Below are 16,451 nucleotides of genomic sequence, written 5' to 3'. Positions count from 1 at the left end.
TTATTCGACCCGGACCGAAATCAACGTTGCTCTTCAGACAGGCATGGCGTCCAAACGAACTCTATAGAAAATAGCAGTGTAAAAGACACATCATTTAGCCCGGCATTGGTGCCCTACTGTTAAACCAGTACCAGAGATTCATCGCCAAAAGCAACAATGGCGTGTCGTACCATATGTCAACTTCTACAGCGCCGTAAGTACAACATATGACCACAGCCGCTGCCTCTCGTATAACATGGGCTAGTTAAGAATGCTAATTAGCTAGCTTCACTGTATACAAAATGACCTTGGGTGGTTGCTACGTACAGTATTAGATCATGACACCATCAACAAATGTTCATGACGTAAACTGAGAGTTTATATCGCTCATCTGGGTTTCTGCATCGCTAATTTGTGTATAGGATGTTGAATTGTGAAAATCAGTTGCCATGTTCTTGCTTTGTGGCTCCGGCACTGCAGTTGTAGTGCCCAGTACGTAAAGTTAACATTCGTTCAAGATAATTTTTTCGGGAATCGATTTTCGTGGGATAGCTAGTTCCCAATAACAATATTCCAATGATGACCAACGAATGGCGAATTCCATTAAATCTTGAATCTTCAAACTAGTTTTGGCGTAGTAAATGTGTATTATTCATAGTGTATTGTCTTATCATGTACTCATCATGAATTCATTGACTCAGGGTTGGCATCCAGTGCTGCCTCTGTGCGTCTCTCGGCTGCTGAGGTGCGTGGTCAGCGCAGCGCTGTGTTTTCCCGGGAGCAGGCTCGCCAGCGTTCCCTGTACCCACGCACAGAGAAGATCGAGGTGACCTTGCAAATACCCGGTCTGCAGGGCACCCTGCTCGTCATGAACAAGGGACTGTCCACACCACACAGCTGTGCACGCCGTGAGTACAGGGACAATACCTGTGGTTTGTCTGTGTGCCGCATTGATTTTGTCAAGGCAGTCAGAATTTTTTTATAGTATGAATCATATTAAATCTCTTTCTCTCTCTCTTAGACTTGACAGAGTGGTATGTAACCAGCTCTGCCCTGGCCTTAGTAGATGGAAAGCCCTGGTCCATGCACCAGCCCCTCACCCAATCCTGCTCCCTCTCCCTGCTCACCTTCAAAGACACAGACCCACTGCTGGTCAACCAGGTACAACACAGCACCACAGATATAGGTATACATGCACTGAGGTATATAGCACCGGTGTAGGGTGAAGTTGCACTTAGACACTGATGTTGGATTAGTTTAGTATTTCCCCCACAAACGTTTAAATTAAATCGTATTAGTCACATGCGCCGAATACAACCGGTGTAGACCTTAAGGTGCTTACTTACAAGCCCCTAACCAACAATGCAGTTAAAAAAAATACAGAATAATAAGAAACCAAAGTAATAAGAAACCAAAGTAACAAGTTATTAAAGAGCAGCAGTAAAATAACAATAGCGGGACTATATACAGGGGGGGTACTGGTACAGGGTCAATGTGTGGGGGCACCAGTTAGTTGAGGTAATATGTACATGATGGTAGAGTTATTAAAGTGACTATGCATAGATGATAACAACAGAGAGTAGCAGCGGTGTAAAAGAGGGGGGGGGGGGGGGCAATGCAAATAGTCTGGGAAGGCATTTGATTAGCTGTTCAGGAGTCTTATGGCTTGGGGGTAGAAGCTGTTTAGAAGCCTCTTGGACCTAGACTTGGTGCTCCGGTACCGCTTGCCGTGCGGTAGCAGAGAGAATCGTTTCTGACTAGGGTGGTTGGAGGCTTTGGCAATTTTTAGGGCCTTCCTCTGACACTGTCTGGTATAGAGGTCGTGGATGGCAGGAAGCTTGGCCCCAGTGATGTACTGGGCTGTTCGCACTACCCTCCGCCTTGCGGTCGGAGGCCGGGCAATTGCCTTACCAGGCAGTGATGCAACCAGTGCTCTCAATGGTGCAGCTGTAGAACCTTTTGAGGATCTGAGGACCCATGCCAGATCTTTTCAGTCTCCTGAGGGGGAATAAGTTTTGTCATGTCCTCTTCATGACTGCCTTGGTGTGCTTGGACCATGTCAGTTTGTTGGTGATGTGGACACCAAGGAACTTGAAGCTCTCAACCTGCTCCAGTACAGCCCCGTCGATGAGAATGGGGACGTGCTCGGTGCTCTTTTTCCTGTAGTCCACATTCATCTCCTTAATCTTGGTTACGTTGAGGGAGAGGTTGTTGTCCTAGAGTCGCACGGCCAGGTCTCAGGCCTCCTCCCTATAGGCTGTCTCGTCTTTGTCGGTGATCAGGCCTTCCACTGTTGTGTCAAACTTAATGATGGTGTTGGAGTTGTGCCTGGCCGTGCAGTCATGAGTGAACAGGGAGTGCAGGAGGGGACTGAGCACGCACACCTGAGGGGCCCCTGTGTTGAGGGTCAGCATGGAGGATGTGTTGTTACCTACCCTTACCACCAGTTGTAGACGGAGGTGTTTAGTCCCAGGGTTCCTTAGCTTAGTGATGAGCTTTGAGGGCACTGTCGTGTTGAACGCTGAGCTGTAGTCAATGAATAGCATTCTTACATAGGTGTTACTTTTGTCCAGGTGGGAAAGGGCAGTGTGGAGTGCAATCGAGATTACATCATCTGTGGATCTGTTGGGGCGGTATGCAAATTGGAGTGGGTCTAGGGTTTCTGGGATAATGGTGTTGATGTGAGCCATGACCAGCCTTTCAAAGCATTTCTTGGCTACAGACGTGAGTGCTACAGGTCGGTAGTCATTTAGGCAGGTTACCTTGGTGTTCTTGGGCACACGGCCTATGGTGGTCTGCTTGAAACAGACTCTGACAGGGAGGGGTTGAAAATGTCAGTGAAGACACTTGCCAGTTGGTCAGCGCATGCTCGTAGTACACGTCCTGGTAATCCGTCTGGCCCTGCGGCCTTGTGAATGTTGACCTTTTTGGGTAAGTCTCTAAGAACTTTGCACACCTTGATTGTACAATATTTGCCCAAGTATTATTTAACTCTTCAAGCTCTGTCAAGTTGGTTGTTGATCATTGCTAAATAGCCATTTTTTAAGTCTTGCCATAGATTCCAAGCCAATTTAAGTCAAAACTCTTAAATAGGCCACTCAGGAACATTCAATGTCGTCTTGGTTAACAACTCCAGTGTATATTTGGACTTGTGTTTTAGGTTATTGTCCTACTTAAAGGTGAATTCATCTCGCAGTGTCTGTTGGAAAGCAGACTGAACCAGGATTTTGTCTGTATTTAGCTCTATTCAGTTTCTTTTTATCCTAAAACAAACCTACCTTGTTCTTGCCGATGATGAGCATATCCATAACATGATGCAGCCACCACCATGTATTCAGGAGAAAAAAGTTTTGAAAAAATGCCACATTTAGTACCTTATTGCAAACAGGATGCTTGTTTGTACAGAATAAAACATATTCAAAATCTTCCTTCTTTACAATCTGTCACTTAGGTGGGTATAGAGGAGTAACTACAATGTTGTTGATCCATCCTCAGTTTTCTCCCATCACAGCCATTAAACTTTGTACCTGTTCTAAAATAACCATTGGCCTCATGGTGAAATCCCTGAGCGGTTTCCTTCCTCTCCGGCAACTGAGTTAGGAAGGACGTCTGTATCTTTGTAGTGACTGGCTGTATTGATACACCATCCAAAGTTTAACTAATTATTTTTTCATGCACAAAGGAATATTCAGTGTCTGCTTTATATTTTTATTTTTACCCATCTACCAATTAGGGGCGGCAGGTTGTCTAGTGGTTAGAGCGTTGGGTCAGTAACCGAAAGGTTGCTAGATCGAATCCCCGAGCTGACAGGGTAAAAAAATAAAAATCTGTCGTTCTGCCTCTGAACACGGCAGTTAACCCAATGTTCCTAGGCTGTCATTGTAAATAACTGACATGCCTGATTGCAATTAAAAATATGCAAGGCATTGAAAAACTCCCTGGTCTTTGCCGTTGAATCTGTGTTTGAAATTCACTACTCGACTGAGGGACCTGAGGTCAAGAGGCTTCTAAACAGCTTCTACCCCCAAGCCATAAGACTCCTGACCAGTAAATGTATTGAAGTAATAAAAAAAGTATATATATATATATATATATATATATATATATATATATATATATATATATACTTGTTTTGAGTTGATCTCACTCACCCAGAAAATGCATCAAGGTAATTGGTCTTGTTTTAAGATATTCTGACTTGTTTAAAGCCTTTTTCTTAGGTTAAAGTAAGCAAAATGATTTGCCAAGTCATTGCATTGTTATGTTAAGAGATACTGTATCTAGGTAAGATAAACATTTCTGCAGTGTACATATAGACTGTAGTGTACAGGGTCATAGATACCGTATAGGCCAAACTTTTGACACCAGACATTTTGCCTCCAAAGTGGTGGTTTTCTGGTGGTGGTGACTGACTGGTCTCTGACTGTGGTGATTGGCTGCTGGTTTGTGTGTGTGTGTGGCCTCTCCTTCCCTAGGCATACTGGCGGTCGTGTGCAGCCCTCCTTGGCCAGGTCCTTCAGGATGCCTTTAAAGAAGACTTTTCTGTGGAACTGCTCAGACTCCCAGAGGTGCTAGGTATAAGCCAGGAAACACTCATACCCATGTTTTCCCTACCATTTTCATAAAAATAAAAAAAAACATCAAGAAATGACTAGCATCTAGTCAACAGATTGGAACTGAATCCTAGATACAATGAGTCCTTATATTCAGTGCATTCTGAAAGTTTTCAGACACCTTGACTAGTTCCATTTCGTTATGTTACAGCTTTTTTCTAAAAAATGATTAGAATAATCTACACATAACACTGCATAATGACAAAGTGAAAACACTGAAATACCTTATTTACATAAATATTAAGTCTCCTTGCTATGAGACTCCAAATTGGGATCAGGTGCATCCTGTTTCCATTGATCATCCTTGAGATGTTTCTACAACTTGATTGGAGTTCACCTGTGGTAAATTCTATTGATTGGACATGATTTGGAAAGGCACACACCTGTCTAAGGTCCCACAGTTGACGGTGCATGTCAGAGTAAAAACCAAGCCATGAGGTTGACGGAATTGTCCGTAGAGCTCCGAGACAGGATTGTGTTGAGGCACAGATCTGGGGAAGGATACCAAAAAAAATCTGTAGCATTGAAGGTCCCCAAGAACACAGTGGCCTCCATCATTCTTAAATGGAAGAATTTTGGAACCACCAAGACTCTTCCTAGAGCTGGCTAAACTGAGCAATCGGAGGAGAAGGGCCTTGGTCAGGAAGGCGACCAAGAACCCGATGGTCACTCTGACAGAGCTTCAAAAATAAAATCACATTTTATTTTTCACATACACATGTTTAGCAGATGTTATTGCGGGTGTAGCGAAATGCTTGTAATGCTTCTATGGAGATGGGAGAAACTTCCAGAAGGACTGCAGCACTCCACCAATCAGGCCTTTATGGTAGAGTGGCCTGAAGCCAGTCATGTGCCTTTCAGTAAAAGGCACATGACAGCCCACTTGGAGTTTGCCAAAAGGCACCTAAAGGACTCTCAGACCATGAGAAACAAGATTCTCTGGTCTGATTAAACCAAAATTGAAACCAAGACTGAATGTGTCACATCTGGAGGAAACCCGACACCATCTCTCCTGTGAAGCATGGTGAAGCGGCAGGGACTGGGAAACTAGTCAGGATAGAGGCAAAGATGAATGGATCAAAGTACAGAGAGATCCTTGGTGAAAACCTGCTCCAAAGTGCTCAGGACCTCAGACTGGGGTGAAGGTTCACCTTCCAGTAGGACAATGACCCTAAGCACACAGCCAAGACAACGCAGGAGTGGCTTCGGGACAAGTCTCTGAATGTCTTTGAGTGGCCCAACCAGAGCCTGGACTTCAGTTTTGTATGTTTATATACATTTGCATAAATGTATGAAAAGCTGTTTTTTCTATGTCATTATGGAATATTGTGTGTAGATTGATGAGGGGGAAAAACAAATCCATTTTAAAACGAGGCTGTAACTCAACAAAATGATGAAAAAGTCAAGAGGTCTGAACACTTTCCAAATGCACCAGCTCTTACTTACGCTTGCTCGTTCTATCGCTAGCTTTTTTTTTGCTTTTTCGCTCTCTTTCTCGCCATCTCTTTCAAATTCAGATTGTTTTGTTGGCATAAAATTTAATTTGTAGATAGTGTTACTGTACAGCATTTCAGTAAATATGCAATGCAAAAAGGATAATGAAGTTCATTTCAGTAGTAATAATAGTAAATATAATCATGTACACTACTGCTGTTGTGTTGTGTAGTCTTCGGTCGATAGATGTAATTAAAGAAAACAATTATTGAAAATAAAAAATGCCTCATCGATAAACAACAAAATGTACATTGATGATGGTAACGCTATGTATTACTTGTAAGTTATATACAATGTAGACTGAGTGTACAAAACATGAACACCTGCTCTCTCCATGACGTAGACTGACTTGGTGAAAGCTATGATGCCTTATTGGTGTCATCTGTTACAATCCATGTAGATGAAGGGGAGGAGATAGGTTGAAGAAGGATTTTTAAGCTTTGAGACAATTGAGACATGGATTGTGTACGTGTGTCATTTAGGGTGGATGGAAAGACAAAATATTTCAAAGGGGGTATGACGAACTGGTTTGAGGGTGTGTCAAACTGCAACTCTACTGGGCTTTTCATGCTCAACAGTTTCCAATGTGTATCAAGAATGGTCCACCACCCAAAGGGACATCCTACCAGCTTGACACATTGGAGTCAACATGGACCAGCATCCGTGTGTAACACTTTTGACACCTTGTAGGGTCCATGCCCCGATGAATTGAGGCGGCTCTGAGGGCAAAAGCGGGGGTGTGACTCAATATTAGGGGGGTGTTCCTAAGGTTTTGTACACACGGTGTATATAATTCATACAATGTATGTAATCTCTCTCTCTCGGCAGTAACTTCAGGAGCGTTCTGTTGTGATGTGGTGCTGGATCCTCAGTTAGACGCCTGGAGCCCTTCAGAGGTCAGTGTGTGTTATATTAATGTATGTGTGGAACTGTGTGTTGTTCTGTTATTATACAGGAGATTCCAAAATGATTGACAGCCTTGATAGCCATGACATCGTTTTCTGGAATTATCCAAGCTGTTTAAAGGCAACTTAGTGTATGTAAACTTCTTGACCCACTGGACTTGTGATAAAGTGAATTATAAGTGAAATACTCTTGTCTAAACAATTTTAGGAAAAATACTTGTCATGCACAAAGTAGATGTCCTAACCGACTTGCCAAGACTATAGTTTGTTAACAAGAAATTTGTGGAGTTGTTGAAAAATGATTTTTATTGACTCCCACGTAGGTGTATGTAAACTTCCGACTTCAACTGTGTATATGTATATAATAAAAAATGTGACCTTTCATTTAACTTGGCAAGTCAGTTAAGAACACATTCTTATTTACAATGACAGCCTACACCGGCCAAACCCGGACGACGCTGGGCCAATTTTGCGCCGCCCTATGGGACTCCCAATCAAAGCCGGATGTGATACAGCCTGGATTCGAACCAGGGTGTCGCCTCTTGCACTGAGATACCGTGCCTTAGACTGCTGTGCCACTCGGGAGCCCGAATAATGACTGTATAAAATAAATAGTTCAAATACTGACCTATATTGTATGCCAAAAGAAATGTAATTATATTAAACTAATACAATTGCCCAGAGAAAGATTTTGCTTCTTAAAAAGGTAGGGCTTAAAATGTATGGACACCCCTAAAGATTTATACAATATACATTTATTGTATTTTTTATTTAACTTTTATTTAACTCTGCAAGTCAGTTAAGAAAAAATTCTTATTTACAATGACAGCCTACCCCAAGCCAAACCCGGACGACGCTGGGCCTATTGTGCACCTCCCAATGTGACTCGCAAACACAGCTGGATGTGATACAGCCTGGATACATAAAATAGTCTAAAGTTTAGTATTGACTACATCAAGCGTGTAACTCTACAAACTTGTTGGATGCATTTGCAGTTTGTTTTGGTTGTGTTTCAGATTATTTTTGCCCAATAGAGACATGCATGGTAAATCATGTGTTTTTGTGAGAAAGTTAGTTTCAGATCATACCCCCCAAGACAAGCTAACCTCTCACCATTGCCAGGAACAGAGTTTAGAATGTCTTGGGGGGGGGGGGGATCTTTGATCCTCTAACTTTCTCAATCGTCATTATTTATGATTAATTCAGGATTATTGTATTTTCGTTTTCAAAATGACTAAATAAATTATTTACCATTTAATACTCTGAAACACAACCAAAACGAACTGCAAATGCATCCAAGTTTGAAGTCACAAGCTTGATGTAGTCATTGCGTGCTAGTAATATGGGACCAATTACTTAACTTTGACTACTTTATTCATAAGAATCTTTAGGGATGCCAATAAAATAAACTTGTATTAGTATGAAATATAGTATATATTTTAAATGTTGCATACAATATAGTTCTGTATTTGAATCATTTATTTTATGCAGTCATTGTTGCTCATCGTTATCAAGGGTGTAAATAATTTCGGACCCCACTGTGCATGCGTGTTGAGCAAAGTGAAATGACCGGAGTGTGTGTGTGTCCCAGGAGTCCCTGCGCTCTCTGACGTGTGGTGCTCAGCAGCTGATCCATCGGGACCTGCCCTGGGAGCCTCTGGAGGTGGCGCCCCCTGTTGCCCTGGAGGTCTTCTCTCACAGCAGGTACTTTATTTCTATACTCTCTTGTTCAATTGTATCATTTTTGGGGGGGATAAAATATACAAGACAAAACAAAATAATGGAAAGCTATTGATTTTGGCCATCAGTACCCCCTTTCGGAGGACTGAGAAGGTGTTGCAGCTTGTTAAGTGCTGTTATAACAGGTTATAACCTAGCATTTTTCTGGACTGAAAGCCTATTGGCAAAGCCAGTTTCGAAACCTCTCTTTTCTTGCAAAATTTTCCCTTCTATGCCTTTTACTCCATGTTTTCAAAGCACTTTTTCACTTATTTTAGTCTGTTTCGTGTTCTCTTCCAGTGTTCTAGCTGTACCTGTGTTTGTGTTTGCAGGTGTAAGCAGGAGGAAGTGGAGGAGAAGTCGGCACAAAGTCCTAAAGGCACAGTGATCCTCTACAGGTGAGCTACAGGAACTGTACCGTGGTAGATGACTCACTCATCCTTATTGAGTGACACTCATCTTCTCTGTGTTTTCATACACGTATATGGCACACACACACACACACACACACACACACACACACACACACACACACACACACACACTCTTGTCTCACCTCGTATCTGTCTCTTAGGTGTGGGGACCATGTTCTGTTGAGTGGGGGCCCCTTGGCGGCGAGGACAGGGCTGTGCTCTCAGTATGAGGTCACTGCCATCCACCCTCTAGGAGAGGGCAAGTGGGGTCTCCACCGCCGGGCCCAGGGGCTCTCACTGCCCCTCCAGCAGCAGGTACGTACGCACGCGCACAAATATGCAGGACATGTTTCAGTCAATGTATGAAGCAACTTTTGGATGTGTTCGAGTGTCAGTGACTTAAGTGTCAGCGAGTGAATGTGTGTGAGTGATGAGTGCCACTGACTGAGTCATTCATTCATTTCTCCTGTTCTCTTTCCGTAGGCCCACCACACTGTGTGGAGGAAACTGAGGAGCAGGGCAGAGAAGCTGGTAAGAAAATATTACTCTTCACTATTTTAAAGACCAAGTTACCTTTTTTTTTTTAAGTTGTAGCTTGTATGCGACATAGCTAGGGTATTGTCATTGCATCTGAACTGTTATTTTTGTTAGCTGGTTATTTTAATAACATCCAGAATCTCCTGGTTGGCATTTTTGGAGCATGTAGCAATACTAGTGGAAATGGTTTGTACCAGCTAGCGGTGCGTTCAAAAGCATTACAAATGTTGTGAGGATCAGGTTACATCTCTCCACATTATTTTAAGTGGTTTGGATGAAACAACAACACCCAGATAAGTCAAAATGAGTTAAAGCCCATCCTGATCTCACTTTTAGATTTTTACTGAAAGGGGTTCTGCAGTATCTCAAATCTTTACTGCTGACCTGCACAATTGTTTTGGTCCATATCAACAGTTGACTAATGGGGGGGGGCGGAAATATGTTTGAGTAAAGTGATCCTTTAAAAAGTGAAACATCCCTTTCAGAATCTCTATCAGTATCTATTCATAATTAATGATCAAACTGCCGGTTTAATCCTATTTGCTCTCCCTCTCCACAGGTTGAGGTGCCCACAGGATCAACCAATGAAGCCATTTCAGATACATTGACACCGCCCTCTGCCCCTGAACAGACTCCTCCCCATACTCCCCAACAATGATCATGACTATAACCTTGTCATTATATATGTCTTTGTAATATTTGTGGAATAAATGTGTCACGCATGGAAATCGTCCCCTCTCCTCTGTACACTAAATGCTTGCTGAAATTTAAGTGGGTTATTGGTTTATGACAGTGTAGCTGACGTGGTGTAGAGTGAAGTTGCTGATCTTGGGTCAGTTTTGCATTTCCCCCGCTAATGGTTAAGGTTGGGTTTGGGGGTGGGGAAGCTGATATGGAATCAAAGTATTTGTTGTGCAGAACGTAACTGGTTTGTGCCCAGTGAGGGAGAAGGACAGAACCGACTCTGTTACAACAGCACAGTTGACTTTTCCTTAATATTTTATGCTTGCCGGGGATTTGAACCCAAAGTCAAATGAATTGATGACCTGTGGCGTGTGATATAGCCATCTGTCTTTTGTGTGGAATGAAAGCTGCGGTCCGTGCCATGCTCGAGCATATTAAAGCCTTACACTAACACACCCCTCTCCGGCCTTTAACTGCTCAGCTGACGGTATGTGTTGAGTGGTCAGCAGTTTGCTAACACACAAAGACGGGTGTGTGCTGCTCGGCCATCAGGGGCAGAGCAGCTGTTGTGTATGTCGCTGTCGGACAGGTGTTTGAGGAGTGTGTGTGTAAAAGTGGGCATGAGCTGTCACAGATTACCAGATCAGAGTAGTGGACATGGGTTGTGTCCCAAATGGCTCCCTATTTAGTGCACTACTTTTGGCCAGGGTGCATAGGGCTCTGGTCAAAAGTAGTGCACTATATAGGGAATAGGGTTCCGTTTGGGACGAAGAAAAGTGTGACCATATACAGTATCTGTAGGCCTACAGTACATGTCAACAGTTACAGTATATTCCTCAAACTGAAGCTGTGATATAGTATACAAAGAAACATAACAATGTGTTCATAAATGTGATGCTGCATAATTTATCTTGATCTATGATGCTCCCGGTCTAGAGTCTCAACAATGGTGATGAGACATTTTTAATATACACGGTGCTGTGAGACCGATCGAGAGTTTGCCCATTGCACAGCTGTCGCCCCCGCTCTAACAGCCAGCCCCACCCCGACACCCAGTGACAGTATGGGAGACACACCCAAGGACAAATTACAGTCCCCATCCCACCTCTCACCAATTGAGATGTTTGAACCGGTGCCTGGAATTCCAGACTACTATATTCCATGGATATTATTATTATTCCATACTACTATATTCCATGGATATTATTATTCCATACTACTATATTCCATGGATATTATTATTCCATACTACTATATTCCATGGATATTATTATTCCAGACTACTATATTTCATGGATATTATTATTATTCCATACTACTATATTCCATGGATATTATTATTCCAGACTACTATATTTCATGGATATTATTATTATTCCATACTACTATATTCCATGGATATTATTATTATTCCATACTACTATATTCCATGGATATTATTATTATTCCATACTACTATATTTCATGGATATTATTATTATTCCATACTACTATATTCCATGGATATTATTATTATTCCATACTACTATATTCCATGGATATTATTATTATTCCATACTACTATATTTCATGGATATTATTATTATTCCATACTACTATATTCCATGGATATTATTATTATTCCAGACTACTATATTCCATGGATATTATTATTATTCCATACTACTATATTCCATGGATATTATTATTCCATACTACTATATTCCATGGATATTATTATTATTCCAGACTACTATATTCCATGGATATTATTATTATTCCATACTACTATATTCCATGGATATTATTATTATTCCAGACTACTATATTCCATGGATATTATTATTATTCCATACTACTATATTCCATGGATATTATTATGATTCCATACTACTATATTCCATGGATATTATTATTCCATACTACTATATTCCATGGATATTATTATTATTCCATACTACTATATTCCATGGATATTATTATTATTCCAGACTACTATATTTCATGGATATTATTATTATTCCATACTACTATATTCCATGGATATTATTATTATTCCATATATTCCATATATTATTATTCTATATTCCATATATTCCATGGATATTATTATTATTCCAGACTACTATATTCCATGGATATTATTATTATTCCAGACTACTATATTCCATGGATATTATTATTATTCCATACTACTATATTCCATGGATATTATTATTATTCCATACTACTATATTCCATGGATATTATTATTCCATACTACTATATTCCATGGATATTATTATTATTCCAGACTACTATATTCCATGGATATTATTATTATTCCATACTACTATATTCCATGGATATTATTATTATTCCATACTACTATATTTCATGGATATTATTATTATTCCATACTACTATATTCCATGGATATTATTATTCCATACTACTATATTCCATGGATATTATTATTATTCCAGACTACTATATTCCATGGATATTATTATTATTCCATACTACTATATTCCATGGATATTATTATGATTCCATACTACTATATTCCATGGATATTATTATTCCATTCTATATTCCATGGATATTATTATTATTCTACTATATTCCATGGATATTATTATTATTCCATACTACTATATTCCATGGATATTATTATTATTCCATACTACTATATTCCATGGATATTATTATGATTCCATACTACTATATTCCATGGATATTATTATGATTCCATACTACTATATTCCATGGATATTATTATTATTCCATACTACTATATTCCATGGATATTATTATGATTCCATACTACTATATTCCATGGATATTATTATTCCATACTACTATATTCCATGGATATTATTATTATTCCAGACTACTATATTCCATGGATATTATTATTCCATACTACTATATTCCATGGATATTATTTATTCCATACTACTATATTCCATGGATATTATTATTCCATGGATATTATTATTCCAGGCTACTGTATTCCATGGATATTATTTTTCCAGACTACTGTATTCCATGGATATTATTATTCCAGACTACTGTATTCCATGGATATTATTATTCCAGACTACTGTATTTCATGGATATTATTATTCCAGACTACTGTATTCCATGGATATTATCACATTTTTACATTTACATTTAAGTCATTTATAGCAGACGCTCTTATCCAGAGCGACTTCCAGACAAATGCGTCAAAATGTAGCCTAAATGTTATTGTCCACAAAAAGTAGATTCTTCCTGGCTTATGTCATCCGTTATCAATTCGATATTTGAATCAACTAACGATGGGATAGGCCGACATGCTTTTGTCAAATATAGCTTGGACTATAAGCCTATAACAAGAAGCATTCACAATGGATTATTCCACAACCATACAATAAAGTTAAAAACTGAGATCGCTAAGGCAGTAGTGCTGCCTGGGTAAAATCACTGTGGAAACCCCCCCAAAAGCCATATCGCAACCTTTGTGTGATGATAATTGCGTATTTTGCACTATAGCCTGTTAATTCATATGTCTTGCGACCGTGATATATAGGCCTAAAGGCCGAGACGATAAGAAAATGTTGGCAGAATAAATAAACCACACCTTTGTTTTATCACAAAACCAGATAGCAAACTGTCCATCATATTGCATGTAGTAACAGACAATTGAAAGGTCAAGCAAGTTAATGTTTCCTATATTTTCGGGCCACTGAACAACTATTGATTTAGAACCACAGAGTTACCGCAAGTGGCAAAGAAAACAGGAGCTGCCGCCACTATTCCAGCACCTTTTCAACTTCAACATCATCAAATCACCTATGCTTAGTCTAATACAGTGACAACTAAAAGATACCGAAAACAATTTAGTACAATCAATGTAAGCCAAACGTGGCTGTCCATGGTGCTGATTTCTCTGTGTGCCCGCTCGTTCATACAATTAGAAAAATATGTTAACTGACCCTACTAGAGAAATGCCGTCCTCCTCTCTTTCATGTTGACAAAATGGTCTATCACTCTGTCATACAGTACATGCTTTTATTTGTTGTTGTTGTTCTAGTCTACCTGGCTTTAATGCTTGCTCGCTAGCCTAACTTCCATTCATGACCAACGTTAGCTAGTTAACATTAGCCTTCTACATCTAGCTACAGGTTGAACTTCCCATCCTCTCAGGCCAGGGGCACAACAATGTATGGTTTAATGGTTGGATCAGAATCACCATTACAATCATTGGCAGTAAGGAGAATTATGTAAAGCCACAAGTCCAAATCCCTATCTTCATCCATGGCTAATTAAGGAAAGGGCCAATTTTAGCTAGCTAGCTGGCCACTGGAGGACAACAACGACATGCAACAATTCAAGTTATGTACTTTAAGTATACTCTCAATGGGTTTTGATAGGAGTGATGCCAAAATCCAAGCTGGCTTCCCTTTTACACTTTTTGTTGTTGTTGTGCGCCATACAGTTGAGCTCGCTCAGTTTAGCACAACGCTGATTGGCACATTTTGTATACTTTTGTTTTAATCAAGGGAGGCCAGATGGCTTCCCTTGCCTTCAATGCTACGGACGGCAACAACACACTCGTTTGGACCAGACAGCATCAGATAGTTGGCCTACACATAGAGACAGAGAGGCGCTGTTTAGCTTGCTCTGTTTTCTCCTGTAAGATATATTCAGCCTCTTGCGAATGGATGGAATATTTTGAAACACTAGAGAGACGAAAGATCAAATGATTTTGTATTTTTTTTATTTGTAAAAACAATAAAATAAATTGGAAGCCTGGATTCCCTTGGCATCCATGAATACACGCCACTGCCCTAAGGGACTGCAGAAAGAATGATAACCACCCTACAATTGTGAATTACTTTGAAGGACTTCATATTGAAGTCATTTGCATCATTCATTAGGGGCCAATTTCAACAAATGATAAGGGTACCAGTGTGCACCATTTTCTCACTCTATCCAAAACCATTGTCCGAGTTTGACAAGTGTATGATGGCGCCCGGCTGCCATCTTATCGGCTCTTAGCCAACCATGCTTTTTTGTTTGTTTTTTCGAGTTGTTCGTAACTTGTTTTGTACATAATGTTGTTGCTACCGTCTCTTATGACAGAAAATAACTTCTGGGCATCAGAACTGAGATTACTCACCTCAAATTAGACGAAGAGTTTTTCGTCAGTAAGTCGGACGGGAGGGATATACTACTACAGACACCCGACCAGGTCCAGATCCCCGTCATTCGCTGGAGAAGAAAACTGAGATTTTGCTGGAAAAGATCAGGGTGCAGGGTGAGGATCAGGTGACGAGTGGCTAATCTGCCTTTGCCTTCCGTCCTGCTAGCTAACGTTCAATCGCTGGAAAAACATGGGATGAATTGAATGCACGTATATCCTACCAACGGGACATTAAAAACTAATATCTTATGTTTCATTGAGCCGTGGCTGAACAACTTCATTAAGAACATACAACTGGTGGGTTATACACTCCATCGGCAGGATAGAACAGCAGCCTCTGGTAAGACATGGGGCGGTGGCTTATGCATATATGTAAGCAAGAGCTGGTGCACAATATCTATGGAAGTCTCCAAGATGTTGCTTGGCTAAGGTAGAGTATCTCATGATAAGCTGTAGACCACACTACCTAGAGAGTTTTTCACCTGTATTTTTCGTAGCTGTCTTGCATACCACCACAGACCGATGCTGGCACTAAAACCGCCCTCAATGAGCTGTATACCGCCAAAAGCAAACCGGAAAACGCTCATCCAGAGGCGGCCCTCCTAGTGGCCGGGGACTTTAATGCAGGGAAACTTAAATCCGTTTAACCACCTCATTCCTATCAGCATGTTAAATGTGCAACCAGAGGGAATTTATTTTAGACCACCTTTACTCCAGTCACAAACCTCAAAGTACAAAGCTCTCCCTCGCCCTCCATTTGGCAAATCTGACCACGGCAAGTGGTACCGTAACGCCAAGTCTAGGTCCAAGAGGCTTCGGAACAGCTTCTACCCCCAAGCCATAAGACTCCTGGACAGCTAATCAAATGGCTTCCCAGACTATTTGCATTGTCTCCTCCTTCTACGCTGCTGCTGCTGCTCTCTGTTATTATCCATGTATAGGCACTTTAATAACTCTA

The 16,451-nt window shown here is 40.7% G+C and overlaps 1 protein-coding gene across 1 annotated transcript; it reads left to right on the top strand.

Annotated features, from left to right (window-relative positions):
* On the top strand, positions 1-10,797 carry mrpl39 (mitochondrial ribosomal protein L39). Its single transcript, XM_046320303.1, has 10 exons — positions 1-193; positions 681-887; positions 1,001-1,140; positions 4,455-4,554; positions 6,915-6,982; positions 8,583-8,695; positions 9,043-9,108; positions 9,285-9,438; positions 9,607-9,654; positions 10,220-10,797. Exons 1-10 carry the CDS (start codon positions 157-159, stop codon positions 10,316-10,318), a joined length of 1,032 nt encoding a protein of 343 aa, XP_046176259.1. The 5' UTR covers positions 1-156; the 3' UTR covers positions 10,319-10,797.
* Positions 10,798-16,451: the final 5,654 nt, after the last annotated feature.

The sequence above is a fragment of the Oncorhynchus gorbuscha genome, linkage group LG21, assembly GCF_021184085.1.
Source record: "Oncorhynchus gorbuscha isolate QuinsamMale2020 ecotype Even-year linkage group LG21, OgorEven_v1.0, whole genome shotgun sequence".
NCBI lineage: Eukaryota > Metazoa > Chordata > Actinopteri > Salmoniformes > Salmonidae > Oncorhynchus > Oncorhynchus gorbuscha.
This window is presented reverse-complemented; position numbering and strand designations above follow the sequence as displayed.